Source organism: Thunnus maccoyii, chromosome 18 (genome assembly GCF_910596095.1).
Source record: "Thunnus maccoyii chromosome 18, fThuMac1.1, whole genome shotgun sequence".
NCBI classification, from domain to species: domain Eukaryota; kingdom Metazoa; phylum Chordata; class Actinopteri; order Scombriformes; family Scombridae; genus Thunnus; species Thunnus maccoyii.
The window spans coordinates 11,191,202-11,211,810 of record NC_056550.1 but is presented as its reverse complement, the minus strand read 5'-3'; the positions used below and the strand labels follow the sequence as shown (position 1 = coordinate 11,211,810).

Below are 20,609 nucleotides of genomic sequence, written 5' to 3'. Positions count from 1 at the left end.
ATTATAACGCCACCTTGTGGTGCAAGCAAGCTATAGTTACTTTGCAAAAGTTTAGTCAGAGTCTCCAGTCTGTCTATCGCTACACACACACACACACACACACACACACACACACACACACACACACACAGTCGTGTTTCCATCACTTCAGAGGACATTACATTGACTTACATTCATTTCCTGGAGACTAATCCTAACCTTAACCATAACCAGCACATCCCTAACCCTAACCCTTACCCTAACCATAACATAACCCTTAACTTACCTTAACTTTAAACAAAGTCTTTGCACTAAAGTTAATGACTTACATTAAGGGAACTTGCTTTTTGTCCCCAAAATGGACAAAGGGAGGCGAGTCCCCACAACATGACTGTGTAAATAGATTTACGTCCCCACAATGTGAGGAATACCTGGACCACACACACACACACACACACACACTTTTTGGACCCCGCACTTCTGAAATGAATTCGCGCCCCTGAGCATTCATGTTATGAATGCAGGCCTCAATCCTCATAAACATTGTTGCCTAAAAAGGTCAATGTAATACAAGTCATATGTATCTGGAAATTCAGTTTGAATAATTCATGTGTATGCATAAACACAGGTTTAAGGAGGAATTACAAACAGAATAGGGCACAGAGTGTCTAGAAAATGCAGACCTTCTGCCAGGTTGTTATACAATAACACCGCCTGTTGTGTCTGTCCCCTTTTACATAGCTTTACAAGCCTTTTCTCAGAAACCGCCCTGCTGTCCTGGGCACATGCAATGCCCAGGACAGCAGGAGTGACAAAAGGAGTGACAATAAGAGCAGTGGTATGTTTCTTAACAGGCAGCATACTGTATGGACACACCTGGATCACTGGACGCTAAACACTGTAGGGATTAGTCTATGTCTGCTTCCCTAACAGGCCCAGTGGGAGATTCCCACTCGGACTGAAAAGTATCCTATTACAGCACGCGCACTGGACTGAAAAAAAAGGAATCTAAATCAGGAGTGAGTAATCCTCTCTCATTCAATGAGAAATTGGAACACTATGATGCCTGCTGCACCAAAGACTCGACTAGAAGTTATAGGGTTGGAGCTTAAATGTGGCAGATTGACACTGATATTCAGTCTCAACATTAAAAACTGGAACATGATTTGTAGATATTTGCTAGACATCTCTATATCACTATAATTAAATCTGCATAAGTAAATCTTTAATAGAGGATATTGTGTTGTATCTACTGCCAGGTTGTTTGCAGCTCTGTTTCTAAAATGCTGGTAGTTTGTTTCAAACACTGACTGACTCATGGATGAGTTTCCAGCTCTCATGGCAGGAGTAGCAAACATCAGATTTATTAGATGCAGCTGGTTAGAGCTGCAACAATTAGTCGATTAATCGATCAGTTGCCAGTTAATAGTTAATCACTATTTTGATAATCAATTAATTCTTTAAGAAAAGTACAAATTCTCTGGTTCCAGCTTCTCAAATGTGAATATTTTCTGGTTCTAATGGTAGTAAACTGAATATCTTTTGCTTGTAGACTGCTGGTTGAGACAAAAGAAGACAGTTGAGGACGTCATCTTGGGCCTTGGAAAACAGTTATTGACATTTTTCACCATTTTCTGACATTCTGACATCACAAACAACTAATTGATTAATCGAGAAAATAATTGCCAGATTAATCTATAAAGAAAATAATCATTAGTTGCAGCCCTACAGCTGGTACTGCATCATGTCTCTAATGGCCTTCCCTAGTAGGATATTTGGCAGAGAATCCTTTAGACAACTTATGCATCAGCAATAAAACCCAACTACCAAACATCAGGGTTATGGGTCAGGTTTAAGCACAAATATGGCCACACTAGAATTGCTTCAGCCAATTTAAAGTTGAATAAAAATTGCTTTTTATAAAAGAATCATTTATTTCCTCTGTGGTCCTTTGTGAAAAACAAATAACAGCCATCTTGAGTCAGTTCTTTTAAGAAATGCAAATTCTTTTCTGAATTATCATTTTGTCATTTAAATCAGCAGCAACAACAGCTAACACAATAGGTCTTGTGCTTATTTTATCAAGCATTATGCATTAAGTGGATCCTCAGATGCATGTAGACTACATAATCAAATGACGTGAGGTGAATCAACAAACAGAGCAAAGCAAGCACATTACAAAAGCCAACCAAAAGTAAATTGAGCCGTTTGCTGTTGAAAATGAGCTTGGCTGCCATCTGGCCCTACATACATGGGATGACCCTCATGGTTCCCATGCCTCTGGACTCTTAAGCTGGAACCGCCCAGTCACGAGCACATAGTTTCCATGGGAATTGCTCCAGAACCATTACCACTGACTGAGTGTGTGTAATTTTTTTTATTTTTTATTTTTTATCATGCCATTCAAATAACATACATGTTTGAAACTTTATTTATTTTCTAAACTTATTTTGACTCTTTTGCAAATGAAAGAAGTTCAGTGTGAACTGTTAGATTTTATCTGACATTAAACCTGCACACAGTCTCAATTAGAACTGAATTTACCAAGTTATCCAACAAAAGCTGTTACAAAATGAAGTTAAGGTGAGATATCACTTTGGTTATGTTTTTTAGATTGTCACAGTAGTATGTAGATGGGCTTGTACATTTCATTCTATTTATTAAGCAAATGGTATTAGGGCTACTGAGGACAATAAATCCCTACAACAGCAAAATCTTGCACCAAGTTTTATGCTTAATGCGCTTAGTGAAAATCACACCTCTGTATGCAGTTGTTAAGATAAGCCAGTTCCACATACTGGGCTTACTGCTAATTTTTTAAGTACTGTACTTGAAACGGGACAAGAGTTACAGTATGCGTGTTGAGCCCATTTTAAACATTTTATCTAATAATAGCATTCTGACATAGACATAGTCAGTTTTTTTTCAGTTTTGGGGCGGCTGTGGCTCAAGCGGTAGAGCGGGTCGTCCACTAATCGGAAGATCGGCGGTTCGATTCCTGGCTCCTCCAGTCCACATGCCGATGTGTCCTTGGGCAAGATACTTAACCCCTAATTGCTCCTGATGGCTGTGCCATCAGTGTATGACTGTGTGTGAATGGCTAGTTTCCTCTGATGGGCAGGTTGGGACCTTGCATGGTAGCCCCTGTACCCATTCAGTGTATGAATGGGTGAATGCGATTTGTAGTGTAAAAGCGTTTTGAGTGGTTGGAAGACTAGAAAGGTGCTATACAAGTACAGTCCATTTTCTCTGTATTTGATTAGAGGCCATTAGTGATGCCTCTTTGCTGCTGTACAAAGTTTGGGAAAAAGTGGCTGGCAGTTATATATGAATTGGAATCAGCTCTTCAGCAAAAACAGAGTTTGCCACTTCATGTCTGCTGATTCTTTTAACTCATCTATTCCCCCCCCATACCAAACTTAATATGCTTTGGCCAAATCTTTTCCTAACTTTTTGAGATATGAAGCACACCGACATTAATTGACAAAAACATAACACCTCATAGAACTGTTGGCGAAGGAAAATATGAGCCTCATGCTGCATTTGAACAACAAAATCAAAGAAATATTGATTTGATTTTTCATATCAATTAAACATAATAGTTAAAAAACATCCAATCAATTTTACACATGAAGTTCAGTTTACTCATGAGTACTACTCAGCCTGTGAAAACAGTAGTATAATGTCTTATGTGGCTGTTGAGGGAACTTTCCAAAGTTTGGAATCATATGACATCATTAGGGTCATCCCAGGTTGATCTTGAGACTTAAAATCTTGATTAAAAAGCATTGCATGCATTACAAAACGGAGGTGTGGGGTTTGGGTACCCCTTTAACATATTGTAATTCCATTTTTGAAGATGAGTGGTGAAGCCTACAGAATCAGAGCTTAAAGCCTGTATATACATAATCTCACATAAAATTTTAGCTACTTTTAAAACTACTTTTAAATCATTAAATCATGTCATGGCTGTTATGTAGACCTAACAATAACAGGTGCAGACTGGTAAGCTGACTGAACTCCACAGGCTGCCCACTGGGAGTGTAAATGTGTTTTTTGTTCCAAGAGAAATATAGCTGTTCAGGCCATGTCTAAATGTTGGCATAACGAAGGGCAGAGCATTTGAACCCTGACAGCTCCCGACTCATAAACACTTTAATATTTTCCAGTGAACCCAAAATGAAAAAGGCTTACAGTACAGCAGTGGATACATTTTCCCATGAGAAGGTTCAAAGCTCTTTTAGACTGTTTAGAATAGTTCTTTGTATATCATCTAGATACCCAGCTGAAGATAAGGGTGGAAAGCTGCTGCCCCATTAAGGGACGCTGTTGCTGACATTGACCAAGTATGAAGAATGCTTCCCTGCAAAGAGGTAAAGGCAGTAAACAGGCGCAGCAGCTGTCCAGGACACATGCAGGCTGAGACTTAGCACAGAGGGGAACGGGAGTAGCACCGAGGCTGGCTGAATGTTTGTGTGAGGATAGGGTTACCTTAGCCGAAGCTTGCATCCACGGAAAAGGAGGTCAGGGGTGAGAAGTTGTGCATACGTGTGTCTAATTTGTTGATGCTTGATTGCACAATGAGGGTGTGTGTTCCAGTCTGGAAACGGTCAGTGGCCAAAGCAGTGTCGAGTGAACAACCTCCTTCACCGCTGCTGTGACTGCTGACCAGGTTGCACAAGGTTATGATGAATTAATTCCTGGATCTGTGTGAGCTTAAGCAATTAAAGATGGATGACATCAAACAGGTGGACTTACTAAATCTAACCTTTACTCAGCATATGAAGGACAATGGAGTATCACACTGTCACACAATGGGATGCCTTTACCTTGCACCCTTTATACAACACAATGACATGTGGCTGCTTGTCAATGGCAGCATAAAAAATACTCAATACACTGTTATATATAAAGTGTAGACACACCAAGAGTGATAGAAGCTTCAAAACTGACACTTATTAGTTACTATTACTAATTTAACAACACAAAACAGTTGTGTTAGATGCAACATTGCATAAACACCTTACTACAGTATGTTGTAACCATTTTATCAATCCTCTTCAGATATATTTATGTACTGTTGAATGCAGGTTTCATGCACAGACATGGACTGTACATTACTGCAGGTACCCTTCATGTCCCAGCACGACTCCTAAATGAGCCTTGTACCAGTGAGTGGTATGTAGGGAGACAACTGGGCCATGAAATCCTATCCTTTTGATAAATAACGCTGTGGCTTCCCAATTAATTTTATTGTAAGTTAGCTGGAAGGCTTGACATTGAATTGAAGTCACACTTTATATTGTACTTGTAGTACATTGTAATGTTTTTGGTATGCTTTTACTGGAGAAAGGCAGGTCATAACAGAACAGGTTTGTAACGGATTGATGTGCTCAGGTTTATCTATGCAATCCAAAGGCACATGATAACACATTTGTCTTTATCTTACTACCTCGTAGTCTTCAATTGGATTGCTGATTATTGTAACAATGAACGTTAACACACTGGTTGTGTTTTGTTTTTGTGAGTGTAATGGAGAGATCACAATTATACCAATATACTTATCTTGCTACGATAGAATGTAAACAAAATGCTTGTAATAAACCATTGAATTGAATACTCAACTCATTTGTCTTGACACATTTTGTCTTATCTTAGGATATTAGGGAATTTGCTGCACAAGCTGACTTGGATAGACAAAGCATTCAATGCATAGAAGTCTTTCCTTTGAATCTGTGCCATCACAAACTGTTTGGTAAAGTTGGTTAGATATGAAACACATTTTGTGTGAGTGAAACCATGTCAGCCCCACATCTACTACCTACTACCACTACTACCACTACTGGAGGACCACTAAAGACTCTGTATGTGCTTATGTTTTTATATCAATAATTTAATTAGATCTTTGCTTTTAATTAACCTCTTAATTTGTAGGCACAATGCCAGCATCTAGCCATCAAAGGTCCTGTACCTGCATAAGGTGCATCCACTCACCTGTGAGTGGATGCAATATTGCTTGTTTGCTGGGATTATTTCAAACTTGTGAAGTTTGAAAAAAAAAAAGTTTGTTCATTCACCATTCACAGTTTGCCATAGCTGCAGCTAGAAGACAGCGTAGTACAGCCTGAAGGTTGCCACATAATCAGGTCAGGTAATCCCCATATCTTGCTCACTGTCACTTGTTAAAGGAAACACACAGACCTGGCAATCCTGATTAGACTTTAGGTAACACTATGAGGAACTGAATGACAATTGATTGGTTGAGATTGTCAAAAATATTGGTAGGGACAATTGACTAGCATCCTGAGAGAGAAACAGAACAGCATAAAGTAGAGTGAAACCTGGTCTATCATAAGTCAGTTTTTAAAATAAAATGTGAAATATCACTTTAAATAGAAAAATCTAAATAATACAAGTAATACAAGTAATACAAGTAATGTCTGTCTGGCTATGAAAGTTGTAACCAAACCATTGACTACTACTACGACCTACTAGTAGTAAGTACAGTACTGCTACTACGCTTACAAGAATGCATTCATTTAAGAATAGTAATGCTGTGTTTGCACAAAATATATAAGGAAATAAATTTTATATCGAATATAGAATTTCAAGATCAAATTAACATTATATAATAAGTACTGTACGTCATTATAACAAAAATGCACTTATGCAGGAAGAAGAAATATGAGGTCTACATGATGACCTCATTGCTGCAGACCACAAACAGCACAGGCCCCATAAGGCCAAGTCAAAGACAGGATATTCCCAGCATGCATTTCACAGGGGTCAATATGCTAATTTTAGCACTGCAGCCAATGGCAGTTTGGGAGTTGTGCTCCAGATACAGGAGGGGCTGGATCAGGTTACATGGCGGAGACACGAAAAGCGTACGTGCAGCAATAAAGAAGAGACTCTATGCTCGTAAGACTGAAATGTTCAACAGATCTATCTATCACTCTTACCATATGTACTGTATGTACAGCCAACCCTGTTTCCTTAGTTATCACACTATTGGCTCCAAAACCATTGATCATGTGACAGCATTACTCTCTGGGGGTGGTGGTGGGTGTCTTCCTAGGTCTATGAGGGTACATGACCTTACACATCATAACTTTAAGAACAGTAGTAAATCCATCATCTTCTCCCTGACAGAGCTGACAGGCAGCTATGATCTGAGGGCAGAGCAGCACCATCCTTGGGCAAAGTGTATGGTGTCTGAAATGGCCCGCAGGAATGCAGTCAAGGTGCTCTCTTCTTCCCTGACAGTTTTGTGGCCCCTTGCAAACACACAGGTGAAAGTAGATGTTATATGACTTTGTGGTTTTGTCTATTAGGTCACATGCATCCAAAAATAAAACCCATTGCAGGTTCAGCCTTTAATTTAAAATGCCCACAGTTTATTTATACTCCGCCAGCCTGTTTCTAACAACTCTGATACTGTATAACTCACACTCCTGATATTCACGTAACACAGTATCAATTCCTGTGTGCCTGATCACTGGTGCTCAGAATATGCTGTTCCCTGCCTCCCTCATAAGTAATATGATTAATAAACCCTGAGCTGACTGATTCTATCCTCAGAGCAGGAGTGAGTTTTCATTTTGGCACCTTGAAACTGAGGCCATATCCATTCATAGATGCCTCTGTGAACCCCACAGCGGCCAAGACGCACACATATCATTCAGCATATGAGAGCTTGAGGGCCTGAGGGAATGGTGCAAACCCTGGAAATATTGTACCACACCCTGGTGTCACATATTGTGCACACATTCATGACGACTTAGCACAATTGCAGTTGTGAACAAAGCACAGAGGTGGTGGAGAAGGAAAGATCTGACAGCTCTGTGAAATGGCATAAGACATACATGCACACACACACACATACACACGCACAAACTATAGGCAGGCAGATAATGAAGATGAATATCATCTCCTCTGCCAGGCTATACATTAGTCTGAGCTAAGATTGGAGATGAAAGCATATGTGTTGGTGGCAGGCTGCTGGTGTTAACTCTGGTGTCAGGTGTTACAAATTCCCACACGGATTTCATCTGCTGTTCAGTGTTCCTAAGAGCTTCCTGTCAAAAAAGCAGATACTCATAATCCAGACTGTCGACAGCAGTTGTGAACTGAGTGAACCCGATCTATGCTGGTCATGCCCTCAAATTAAAGTCTAGTGCAGCACCTTTATAATTTGCTCCTCTTGTCCCCATTCGCCTGCTGATATGTGTCAATCTTTCAGACACTGCAAAAATAATGACAGTGCACTTTTGACATTTAAGTGGCATCAGCAATATACTGTACAGTTAGAGTAGAAAACTTTATTATTAGATCTGTCTGGTCATATATAGATAATTGGTCAATTCCTTTGTCAGTGTCATAGACTGTAAAAAAAATAATGGATGTAGTCACCATGATGACACTCATTGGTTTGTTGACGCCTTGAGTTAGGCATTTTGACTGTCACCATCTTGGATTTGTGGAGCCAGACGTGCTAGCTGCCAGCTTGGTTAGCACAATCTATGGTTAACTGTGATAATGCTAATGTTAATTTTGGTTAGAAAAACAGGCTTAAAACAAAATGTACTTACCAGAAAAACTGAACATCTGACTCCTTAAAGGGTCTTTTATTACAACAAATGCTGGATAAGCTTCAAACTGACTCCAATGTAAACCAACGGGTGACGTCTCACCTTCCATCTAAGAACAGATTTGAACTTGAGATCTTGCGATGTCAGCCCCTAAACACTTACATAGGCTATAAGGACACCTCCACATTTTCAAAGCTTTTATGAAGCTGTACAGCCATCACCTTTAGGTATGAAGTGGGAAACTGTGAAGGTTTTATCAGTCCTGCAATTTATTAGGGCCTGTATATGCACAATGATCCCACTATATGAAAGGTTTTAGGACTGAAGTATCAAAACTAGCATCATACTAAACCTTTTGTACAAGAATCTATTTTTAGTAATGACACCATATATTAGAACGTTTTATTATTATTATATATAATTATAATTTATAATTATGATTATTTTTAAATCATAAGATAAGTTACGGAGAGAAGTAACTCACATCAATAGTCAACATTGGAGTGAAGTGTCTTTTCTGGTATAGTTTAGTACCGTAGTTAAATGGTTGGCTCATACAAAATGCATACTTAGTGTACTCTAACACATGTTTAAATTATGCCACTTAAAGTGAGAGTTCATATACTAATTAATATAAATAGCATATCCTCCTAAGATGTTCAGTTATTTATTTGTTGTACACAGTCTTGAACATGTCTCATTCAAAACATCAGTACACATAGTCCTGATCAACAAGAGATTCACCTGCTAAACATATCAGCATATACAGACCTTGAATATGTTCATGTTATGTCACTCAATTAAACCTTAGATAATGGAAAATGAAAGTGATATCTCCTGATGGTGTGTCAACTCGGTGAAAGCCCTTCTCACATTAAAAGAGATCACAGCCAGATGGCACCAAGTTTCCATGCAGCATTGCCTAAAGTCTGTCCTCTAGTGGTTTAAACAGAAAACACTGACTCTCACTGACACTACAGAGGGAGCCAATGAATTTGTTACCAACCACGTCATAAAGAGGTAATATCACTACTCTGCTGACTTCAAAGACCTTTGTTACCATTCACAATCTGTCACCACTGCCACCAGTGGAAGGATATAAATCTGAATGTCTTTTCCTCTGTGGGTCATTACACACATCCTCTCTCTGTATCTTGGCAAGAAAACTAAGAAAGACAAACACTTAACAAAAACATTTTTATTTGCCCTTCCTCAAAGGCAAAGCAAGTGAATTTACAATATGCAATGTTCTTTGCAAAGCACTACAAAAAAATACCAAAAGTATGTAATTGCTCAGGGCTGTTTAAGGTTGTTCAGCACAGAAGACTCCAGCTGCATTAACGAGCCGGATAAATAAATACTCTCGTTGGGTTGTGTTTTCATTCCCCGTGGTCGGCAGTGTCGGTGACAGCACTGTTGTCAATCTCATCTAAGTGGTCATCTTGGACACTATGGCTGCCGTGGTTACCATGGTCACTGTGGTGATCTGTATCATGATTCAGCTGTGCGTATTCCACTGACCCCTGCTGAGAGGGGAAAAATGAAATATGAGACTTGTGTGAAGAAATAATAAGAGCTCTATCCTTTGAACTGGATCACTGAAACTGACGGTGGTTGCAAGATGACTACTCTTTGTGATTCATAACATGATGCCAACGCGTTCCTCTTGAACAAAGGATTTGAGGATATGCAGATTAACAGGAACAGTGATATGAGAGTATGATATGATTAATTTACTGTATGACTTACAGACACAAAAACAAAATCCAAGGGAAAACATTGTAAGTTAAAACACTTATTTCCAACATAGTCCCAAGATGTTAAAAGACAAGAAACATAAAGAAGCACAAGACATTCAGCAAAAAACTAGCAATAAAATCCTGGAATCCAAAGACACACAAAAAAATAATAACGCCCACATCAAAAACACGGAAATACAACTAGAACAATTTGAGACCTAAATTAAAAATGTAATTTAAGATTTCATTATAATATATGTAGTCATAGGAGTGTTTGATAACACTTAATTCGATTTTGTTAAGCCTGTTACTTAATAGTTTCCTAGTATTTTCTAGAAAGTTGACTGAAAAAAACTATGTAATCTGGCGCAAATTATAGGGAAAATTAGATAGATTTGTTAATCTATATTTGTTAGAGTTATTTTAATTATTTTAGTTAGTTGTGTTAAGTTTAAAAAACAGTTGTTGATTTCCCAAAGGAATTTTCTTGAAATAACTGCACCATGTGAACCCGTGTAAAAATTTATTAATTATTCATTAACTATTGTAAACTTCATTTTTCATGTATGATGAACTGTATGTTTGTCTTTAGACAAATTGTACATTTTTGCATGTTCAGTTGACCTGTTGTGTACTGACTAATCATCTATAGGTTAATTAACTGGAATTAATTATTTGGAAGTTTACTGATTAAACACTTAATGCCAAATGACATGTTTTTTTCTGGAAAACATCCCAGGAAATTATCATGAATTTATGGACCAGTAAAATGAGGCATTACTGAGTGCTTTTTATAACTCGGAATACAATTCTTTCAGTTACCTGTCTACAAACAATAAAAAACAGCTCTACGTGTCCCCGAGCAAAGACACAACAGATTCCACACAGTGTGTATATGTGTGTGTGTGTGTGTGCGTGAACCTATTTGTAGTATGAGCATGTACTGTATGCATGATGTGCGTAAATGTGTGTTGTGCGTGTTTCTACTTACACCATCAGCCTTCTCTGGAACACCTGCAAAAACAAAACCAGAGGACAAGCTCAGGAAACAAAAGGAGTCTGAGGATTAAAGGAGGGCTTGCATAGTCATTACCGCTCCCATGAACAGCTCCCTGCTCCCAGGAAATGGGGAACTCATCACGTTGCACACATTGACTTTACAGTTAATATGTACATGCTAATAGAGTCTTTTCTTACAGGCAAGTCAGCTCATAGAGCAAAAAAACAAACTTGATATTGTGTTCTCCTCCACCACTGCTATATCATTGTTGACACCGATACAGCTGACATTTAAACTGTTAGGAGTTATTAGGGGCAAATGACTGAACAATGGACAAGAGTTCCCCCCATGAGTATCACAATGGATTGTGTTGCTCACTTAGTCCTAACGGATGTACTTGCTGTTTGGCTATAATTGTTAGAACAGTTCCTTTTGACGAAAGCAGGAAATGGACACCTGGCGACTTGGCCTTCTGTTTTAATGGGACATTCTTTCACTAACAATGCAGATGTTTACAATTTGAGCTAATCCTGTTTCCTGGCGCTTTTTTTCAAACTTCAAAAATTGGCCTAATTTTTCTCACCCTGTAACGTAAGAGGGGTTTGAATGAAGAGGAGGATGTTATTCATACCTTGCTTGGAGTTGCGTACTTCGCTGTACACCGTGTCTGTTCCCTTCTTCACTGGCGCTGTCATGGAACAAACATGTTATTCTTTTAGACACTGCTTTGCTGAAGGTCAAAATTATTAGATTTATTTTGAAGATATAACTTTATACTTTATAAAAATATTAATGTTCAAAGGCAGTCTCACCTCTGTTAGGATCTACCTGTCTGGTCTGAACCTCAGTATATCGAGGTTCTGGTTTTTCTGGAGCGGTCACACTATGCTGGTCATCAGATTCTGGAGCACAATACAGTATAAAGTTAAACTTCACAATATTCCATATTTTTTCTCTAACAGTATAAAAGTTACATAAAGTAATATTTAAACGTGTATTTCCTTATTGTCAACAAATCCCATGAAAATACCAAAAACCAACAATAAATTGATACTACTTACAAGTATTGTCTGTGTAGTCAAACATAGTTAGTTTATAGATACAGGTTATTCCTTTGTAGACTCCATTTTTGTCCAAAAACAATTTTAAAAAAAACAAAACATCAATGAGGCACACTGACATGTTCCTTCATTACGACAAACATAGCCACTGTAGTTTGTTTTGAGTCAATCCGACATATATTGTCCCGCTGCCGTAATTACCTACTAAAGCGCCAACTGTGTATTAATCTGCCACTGAAAATAGTCCCTAACAAATGCACTTTTTACTTCCATTTGAGAAAAAAATGAAAGTTCATTAAAAAAAAATGAAAGTAAATATTTGTAAGCCATTTTGTAGGGAAAGTCAGAAAGTACTGAGAGACAGACTAAAACATCTTTGGTTTTGGTCTTTTTATTGGATTTATTTGACAATAAGAAAAATGTAGAATAACACTAGCCTCACCCTTTAATAACAGTATAACTACAATTAAAAACCTTACTCACCAGAGCCTGATATATGTTCACTCCAAACACTCTTTCCAATCATGCCAGGAGTGACTACACAGAGAGGACAGACAGAACCAGTCTCAGTTCAAATTATAGGACATTTTTCTTCTGTCAAGATATTCTACATAACTGTTGTAATGTGTAAGAATAAACAACAAAACAAAGATGGCATTTTAATAATAGTTTACTAGAACAATTTGCAGCACAGTTTTCATATCAGCATACTAGGCTTTACCATTGGCAACCTCATTAACCTCTGCCTGGGTGAGGCTCAGCCGCTCTGCCTTGGTGCTGGCGGACTTCCTATGATGAGGTGGACACAAAACACAATCAGCTCTGTAAAACAGGAAACTCTGTGGGTGTCACCATACTGCCTACTCTTGTAATTCACACTACTTCACCTCAGAAACACAGATTTTTCATAAGAACATGAGCAATGTTACTCACACCGACAGCTCGCCCATTCTTTTCCTCTTAAATCGAAGGTGATGTCTTTTAAAGAAGATAACAAGGATCAAAGCCAGTAAGAGCAGGATGCAGAAGACTGAAATGAGACCTTTCTTCCACCCAGCCATCTTCACTGCAGAATACATAAAATACATGGATTGATATGAATTATATTATAATTTAATGTTAAAACACAGCATGTTACGTTCAAAATGTTCTCAAAGAACCACAAACTTTTCTGCTTTATGTAGTTTATCTTGCACTTCTAGGTATACATAGTACATCATATTTAATACTTCTTAAATAAAAATGTCCTCAGGTTCTATAGTTATATAAATCAGATACAAGCATCTACAAATCAAGACAATGGTCATTTTTAGCATTTTTTGTCAGTGGATCGTTTTTAATTTTTGCAAGGGAGGAATGATACAAGAAGGAACAGCCACAGTGAGCTATACACCTCCAACTCAGCAAGTGACCAACTCCTATTACTGTGCCCTGCTGGAAAATTACTCATGCTATGTACAACATGAAATGAGATTGCAGTTGCTCATGGTATTAACGGTAAAGGGCTAATTATTAACTGACTTATTTATTAAAACAACATGAGTTTGTTTGGCTGTACTGTAAACAGACACGCGATTGGCCCTTCTGTTGTATTTCTGGCAAAGTAGCTGTTTGCTGCAGTGTTACAATGCATTTGCTGTTACCACCTGTTGAAAGTTCCACTATATGTGGCTGAGACAAACTCTACTCAAGCCTACTTCAAACTATTTTATTTAATTTTAATTGGTGACAAATTAAACATAATTTAATGTCTTGCACCATTTCTGGGGTATTTACACAACCTGTGGAAAGTGTTCTGAACTAGATCTGAACCATCAAGAAACTTAGGCAACCGTGTGAGGCAAAGGAGAAGCTGTGGTCATGTAACATCAGAATGAAACTGACAGATGTCCTGCAGATAGACAATATGTCATAATACAAATAAGTCAAGCAAATAAAAGCCAAGAGAGGCTCAAAGTTCGGTTCCTTTTTCTTTTTGCAGGACCTTCTTTTTCCTTAGGGCTTAAAAAACCCTAAGGAGAGAGATCTCTTTGAGACTAAATTTGTTAAGGATAATCTTGTAGTGTTTATTGAATAACAGGAAGGTAATGGTTTAGATTTAATGGCTGAGGTCAACATGCTCCTAAACTTTTGATAGATGTATGATTTCAGAATACAATTAGGTTGAGAGATATATTATTAGGGGTTTAATTGGCTACATTGTTAAGGCAAGGGCTCTGAAGCTGCTCTATAAAACCGGGCGAGTGCTCTCGACCATCGGAGTGGGCCTCCTCCAGAGATGTCCTGTTGGTAGGCCATCTTGGAGTACTTTCAAACCTCTAACACCTATTTGCACCAATACACTTTGTTGTGACCCAGGCTGTCAGGACATACTTGACTAAATAGGCCCATTGGTAGTGGTTCAACAACAACTGGTGATTATAGAAGCCAGGCTGAATTTGGTTCCCTAAGCAAGGCTTGGATGGTCATGCGTGTAGATTTTGGGAACTACGTTCGATACCTAGGTCAGAGGTAGAGGACAGCCATCTGTCGGTGCCTTATCCACACCGGCAGGGGGTATTGGTTATCTGTAGGCAGAAACCATTTCACACCTGTAACTATAGATGTCACCAAATCAACCAGGACTAAAATCTTAAGGTTTATAACTTGGAAGACTTCAGAATGCTTCAAACAAAGCGCTTGTCACATTGTCTGAAACCGCTCCCTGAACACCTTTCTGATGTCGTCTTCACACACACACGCACATTACACATGCTATTAGTGAAGATAAAACGCACCTTCAATCACGACAGGGCGACTCCGTTTGGTTTCGTTGGCCTGGTTGGTGCTCATACAGTAGTATGTCCCTTTGTGCTCTCCTTTGACATTGTGGATGCGGTAGGTTCCTTTCAGTTTCTCGGAGTTCTGGAAAGCAAGCGCGTGCTCTGTCTCAGTGTGGTGCCAGGTGAAAGTGATGGGAGGAGTGCCTCTCTGAACAGTGCAGACAAGAGTCATGTCCTGCCCTTCAGAGATATCTCCCATGTTGGGCTGCATGGTCAAAAATGGTTCTGACACAGGCTCTGCAAAGAATAAAATGTATGTTAAACCTGCAGTCCACAATGTTTACATCAGTTTAATTGAATGCGTTGTCATCGTTCCTGCATCCAACACACCTATGATTTTGGTTGAATTTTGCAGCTGTTGTCCCTGTCCTACCATGGGAGGCCTGTTGCCATTATTTTGTGCATGGCACATAAATTCGTCAATGTCGGAGCTCTTGTAGATGGCTGAGGTGTTGAAGATGGCTTGTTGCCCTGGCTTCCTCACTATCCTGACCTCACGCTCCCTGTTTGGGCCGTGCAGGGTGTACTTGATGGGAAGGGTGCCACTATCACTGCGACAGATCAGCTGAAAGCTTTTCCCCAACACCAGCGTCCCCCCCACCACCCTCATCATGGGCTTTGAAACAGGAACTGAGAAAAAATATAATTAGCCACTTATTCAATGCAGCAGCAAAAAACAGAATACAGACATAAAAACATCATCTTTATTGTGGTAATATAATGATTTTTTTGCTTCTGTTCTTGTTGTTCTATGCACTTGATGACTTACTTTTGGCTTTAAGAACAACTGTTTGGCTTTCTTTTACAAAACTGTGTGAAACAGAAGCAGCCTGGGCTTTACAGGTGTAGTTGCCATTTTCTTTAGGCTGTGCCACAGCAGTGTATGTGTTTCCATTGATGAGTTTGGTATTATCTTTGTAGATGGATAACTGAATAGTTTCATTGCTGATCTTCTCAGGAACGTAAATGAAGACAGTGCAGGTCAGTATGAAATTGTCTCCCTCAAATAGGTCAATGGGCTTCACAGTCAGGTGTGGCTTTGAAAACAGCTCTGTTGGGGAGCAAAAACCAAGCATTATACAATCTTTATACAGTACATATTTATTTTGAAAACAAAAAATGGATTTAAACTTGAGATTGTATTCAATGTTATATTAGATAATTGATAATAAGGAGAATATTCGATACTTGCCTTTGACTGTGATGGTTTTACTGGTTTCTTTCTGCACATTGCCCCACTCTGCCTTGCACACAAGGTCTCCAGAGTCACCTTCTAGTACTTTGAATCGATGACTGAAGCTGACTTTCGCTTTCTGGAGGATCCTCCTGTCCCTAGTCAGGAATACCTCAGTGTTCATCGGTGGATTCACCACTTTACAGACCACCTCAATCACGTCACCCTCATAGACATTTAAGGAGGGCAGCACATTCATGATGGGGGAAATGTAGAGGACTGCAAGACACAACTCAGAATAGTCAATTACAAACTCCTGTTGAAGCAATGTGATCTTTTCTTGGTGACATAACTGCTGCTGATATAATCACCTTTGACTGTAACTTGAATCTCGTTGCTGCGGTTGGAGGATCCGGCATCAGGAACCAAAGCGATAACATAGTCACAGTACAGGTGGCTGTCTCCAACCTGGTGCAGGACCAGCTTGGCCTCTGATGAGTTCTGAGTGGACGCTGTCTGCTTTATCAGCCGATGCTTTCCGGTCCTAAATTTCTGGTGAAACCGGAAGGTGAGGTCTCCTTTCTCCTCTGGAGCACTGCAGGTGGCCATGAAGTCTTCATTCTCATAGAGTTCATTCTTACTCAGCAGAAGAGTGGGGGTCTGCAGGCCTGGGGAGAGACAAACCCAATATGACGGTGGAATTGTTGTTCATCCACATGTAACAGTACTCTGGGTGTGAGAAACATACCACTGTTGGGTGTGTTTTGCCAAAATGTAATCTAATCAGTAACTAAGACAGCCAGTGTTATTTGTAGCTGGGTAATTAATGTTTTAGTTCTCATGTTTTAAGACATTTCAAAAACCCAAGAGCCACTTTACATCCCTGACATTGATTTTCCAAAGTTTACTATAAGTCATAAGACTTATTCCTCATGCATTATGACATTTTAAAACAGGTTGTCTATGTTGAAAAAACTGTTAAAGTAAGTTTTTTTGGTCACTTGGTGGCAGTGGAAAGAAGTTGTGAACGCAACACTGACATTTAAAGTTTTAAGGTGATATGTTTAACATGTTAGCAAATAGTTGCTTATTTACAAGTCCAGCAGTTACTGAGAAACATTATAATTCATTTGGAGTTGTGGCTTTGTCCACTGGGTGAATGTAAGTCCAATATTCACTCTTCTTTAACTCTGTTTTTGGTCTCTAACACCTCCTGGGGGAAATATTTGGCTGTTTAGGTGCTTAATGCTCTGCTATGTTCATCAGCTAGCCATGAGCTGTGTCTGCTTAGCCGGTAGTGTACAGTGGTTTTATTTTTAGAGCTTTTTCTCTGAAAACAGCTGCCAACTGCAGCTGAAAACAATGCAAAATTGTAACACCCCTTAAATTGAAATGTCAGGAGCTATACATACAGAAAACTCACATATTCTTTTTACAGCATCATTGTTTGGTTTTTGTTTGTCCTCTGGGTTGCATTGAATGCAATGTATTTCAGCAGCTCCTTATCAAATGTCTGATGGTGGAGCTTCCTGGAGCACCGAAGACACATTTTCAAAATCATTCTAACTCATGACTGCATTACTAACTTTACAAAATAATAACACAGACAAAATGTTAACAGTGATGGATTTCCAACTCAAAAAAGTTTTTGTTGTCTGAAAATTCATCCTCACCCTGTGCTGGTATGATTTGAAACTAAGGACAGGAAATTAGTCTAAAAACTACTAATATGGCCTTATTAGTTTACATAGACTTTCCCCAACAGTGCTACAATGCTATGGGAAGCATTTTAGATTCAAGTATTTTTCTTGTTATCCTACCCTGGACTTTCAAACACAATAACAACAACAACAAAAAGAATAAATTAAAACCAAATAACCCCTATTATACAAATATAAAATATATATTGTACCAAGTTGTCCTCTTCAGCCCTACCTGTGACGGTGAGTCTTTGGCTGGAGCTTCTTCTGCTCTTGTCCTTGACTGTGACCTGACATTCATAATTTCCAGAGTCGGCTGCCCTGGCCGGGTTGAGCTCATATAGGACTGTATCTTTTGAGGTGGTATAGGAGTGGATCGGAATGTCGTCCCGTGTAAACTGGAAAGTGTTTGTCAGGTGAAGGGAGTTGTCGTGACTGACGATGACAAGGCAGCGAAGGGTCACTGGTGTTCCACTCTGAACTGTTCCGCTGGATACGATTGTCAGGTTGACGACATCTATAATATATGCTGTGGGTTCCACTGTCACACAAACATGCACACATAGTGGAGAGAAATAATGTAATTAGGACTGTATGTCTGGATTATATAAAACCAACATCTGGGACTGATACAATACAGAGTCAGAGTCTATTATTCTCTCCACAATAAAGGTGAAGTCTGGAGGAAGGCACTCCCTGGCAATCTACTGCACAGTAAGCAGGAGCTGCTAAAGGAAGGAAAAGCTTCAACAAACAGTGTCTGACCCTCTCCTTCCCCCTGGGAGAGCTGTGTTGATGTATCCCAGCTTCTGCTCCCCGTCAGTAACAACAACTCGGTGCAACCTGCCTCAACAGCTATGAAACAATCACTTTATCCTCAGAGTACTGTTTTTAGTATGGGCACTGGGCTGAGTAATGTAGAGAAAGCTGAGGCTGGGAATGACTTTGTTAACTCAGCCACTATAGAAGAAATTAATTTAGGGCTGTAACTAACGATTATTTTCATTATTGATTAATCTGCTGATTATTTCTATTGATTAATTGGTGAAAAATTATATTATATTGTCCGACCAACAGTCCAAAAACCAAGAATATTCAGTTTACTATCATGTGCTACAAGAAGCATCAAATCCTCAACTTTGAGAGGCTGGACCCAGCAAATATTTGGGATTTTTGCTTGAAAAATTACAAAAACAATTATTTGATCATCAAAATAGATGCCAATTAATTTTCTGTTGATTGACTAATCAATTAATCAAATAACTGTTGCGGCTCTAAATTCTTTCTTGACCTTGGGAATAGTACTGACACAATGATCTTTTTAAAGAAATATCTGACTTTTTTGGATATATGTTAATTCACTTTCAGATTACTCTCACCAAGAGAACACCGATACCATGCTCATACTGAGGAGTGGTATCAATCTTCTCATCTAACTCTTGGCATGAAAGCGAATGTCAAACTATTATTGTCTAATTTTGACCATTATTATTGACTACTGACTGCCTCTATAACCAGCTAGCAGAGAGCTCCACATAAATCTCAAAGCAAAAAGATAACAACAATCAAATTAACATTTTGATTCACATTCCTGTTATTTGAAAGCTACTCAAAATTTGAGAAGTTCATTCATACTCAAACTGATGTGAAAGATTACCCAGCTTCACCCGTGACAAATAAATATAACTTCAATGAATCTCACTAAAGACTTGAAAATATCAAGGAGGCCAGGAGTGCATAAAACAATGCCCAGTTCCTGCAAAAAATAACTCTTTTTGGTGTATGAGCTAAAAATAGCCTCCTTGTCTAATACAGCAAGGACTAGGTTACCACAAACTGTTTCAATGCTGGAGAAACTACAACCCTGCGGACCAATTATTAGGTCAAATATACAGTATATAAGGCAGTTATACTTACGTGACTTTCCTCTTGCACATTGCCCTGTGTTTGAAGAAAAGTAGAGAAACAGGAAGAGAAAACAGGAGACAACAAGTGAGAATCAGGTATAACTGAAGGAACATCCTTTATCCTTGAAGCAGTGCAACAGTGGGTCCTTACAGATGTGTAGGAGGCTGATGAGAAGCAGCAGCAGCAGCAGTGGGTTAGGGGGTCTGTAGTCCATCCTGAATGATGGTAGTTCACCGCTGTAAGATTAAGATACAGCTACAGAGGGCTGACGAGAAAGAGGCCAGAAGGGCAGGGGAGGGCCTTTTTTTGTTTGTGTGTTTTAGTCAATAGTGGTGGTAAGGGGGTGTTGCTCTTCTTATCATACACACTCCTTGTGCTGCTAAACGGACCAGGAAATGGCTGTTCCTTCCTCAGGAATATAGCATTTACTTGTTTTTAACAGTGTGTGAGAGGAGAGAGATTTCAACAATAAAGCAGGGGACCCATGAAGAAACTTTGAATGGATCCAGTTCAGGAGTTTCGTACATAATTTATACCAAAACAACTTAATATGAATGACAGCCATTCGCATATTATATGACTACATATGGTGTTATTAGAAACTAGAGGATTAGACAAATCAAAACAACAAACAC

At 39.0% G+C, this 20,609-nt stretch overlaps 1 protein-coding gene across 2 annotated transcripts; it reads right to left on the bottom strand.

Moving 5' to 3' along the window:
* Positions 1 to 9,632: 9,632 nt before the first annotated feature.
* Positions 9,633 to 20,248, bottom strand: pecam1a (platelet and endothelial cell adhesion molecule 1a). 2 transcript variants are annotated; one of them, XM_042391651.1, is made up of 15 exons: positions 20,125 to 20,248; positions 19,984 to 20,007; positions 18,302 to 18,607; positions 16,738 to 17,034; positions 16,385 to 16,645; positions 15,962 to 16,243; positions 15,523 to 15,822; positions 15,148 to 15,429; positions 13,304 to 13,436; positions 13,092 to 13,159; positions 12,854 to 12,907; positions 12,122 to 12,211; positions 11,941 to 11,997; positions 11,301 to 11,323; positions 9,633 to 10,093 (listed from the first exon to the last, which is right to left on the bottom strand). In XM_042391651.1, exons 1-15 carry the CDS (start codon positions 20,186 to 20,188, stop codon positions 9,950 to 9,952), a joined length of 2,385 nt encoding a protein of 794 aa, XP_042247585.1. In that variant the 5' UTR covers positions 20,189 to 20,248; the 3' UTR covers positions 9,633 to 9,949. The 2 variants fall into 2 exon arrangements, with proteins under 2 accessions (XP_042247585.1, XP_042247584.1); XM_042391650.1 differs by having other exon boundaries at positions 9,634 to 10,096.
* Positions 20,249 to 20,609: the final 361 nt, after the last annotated feature.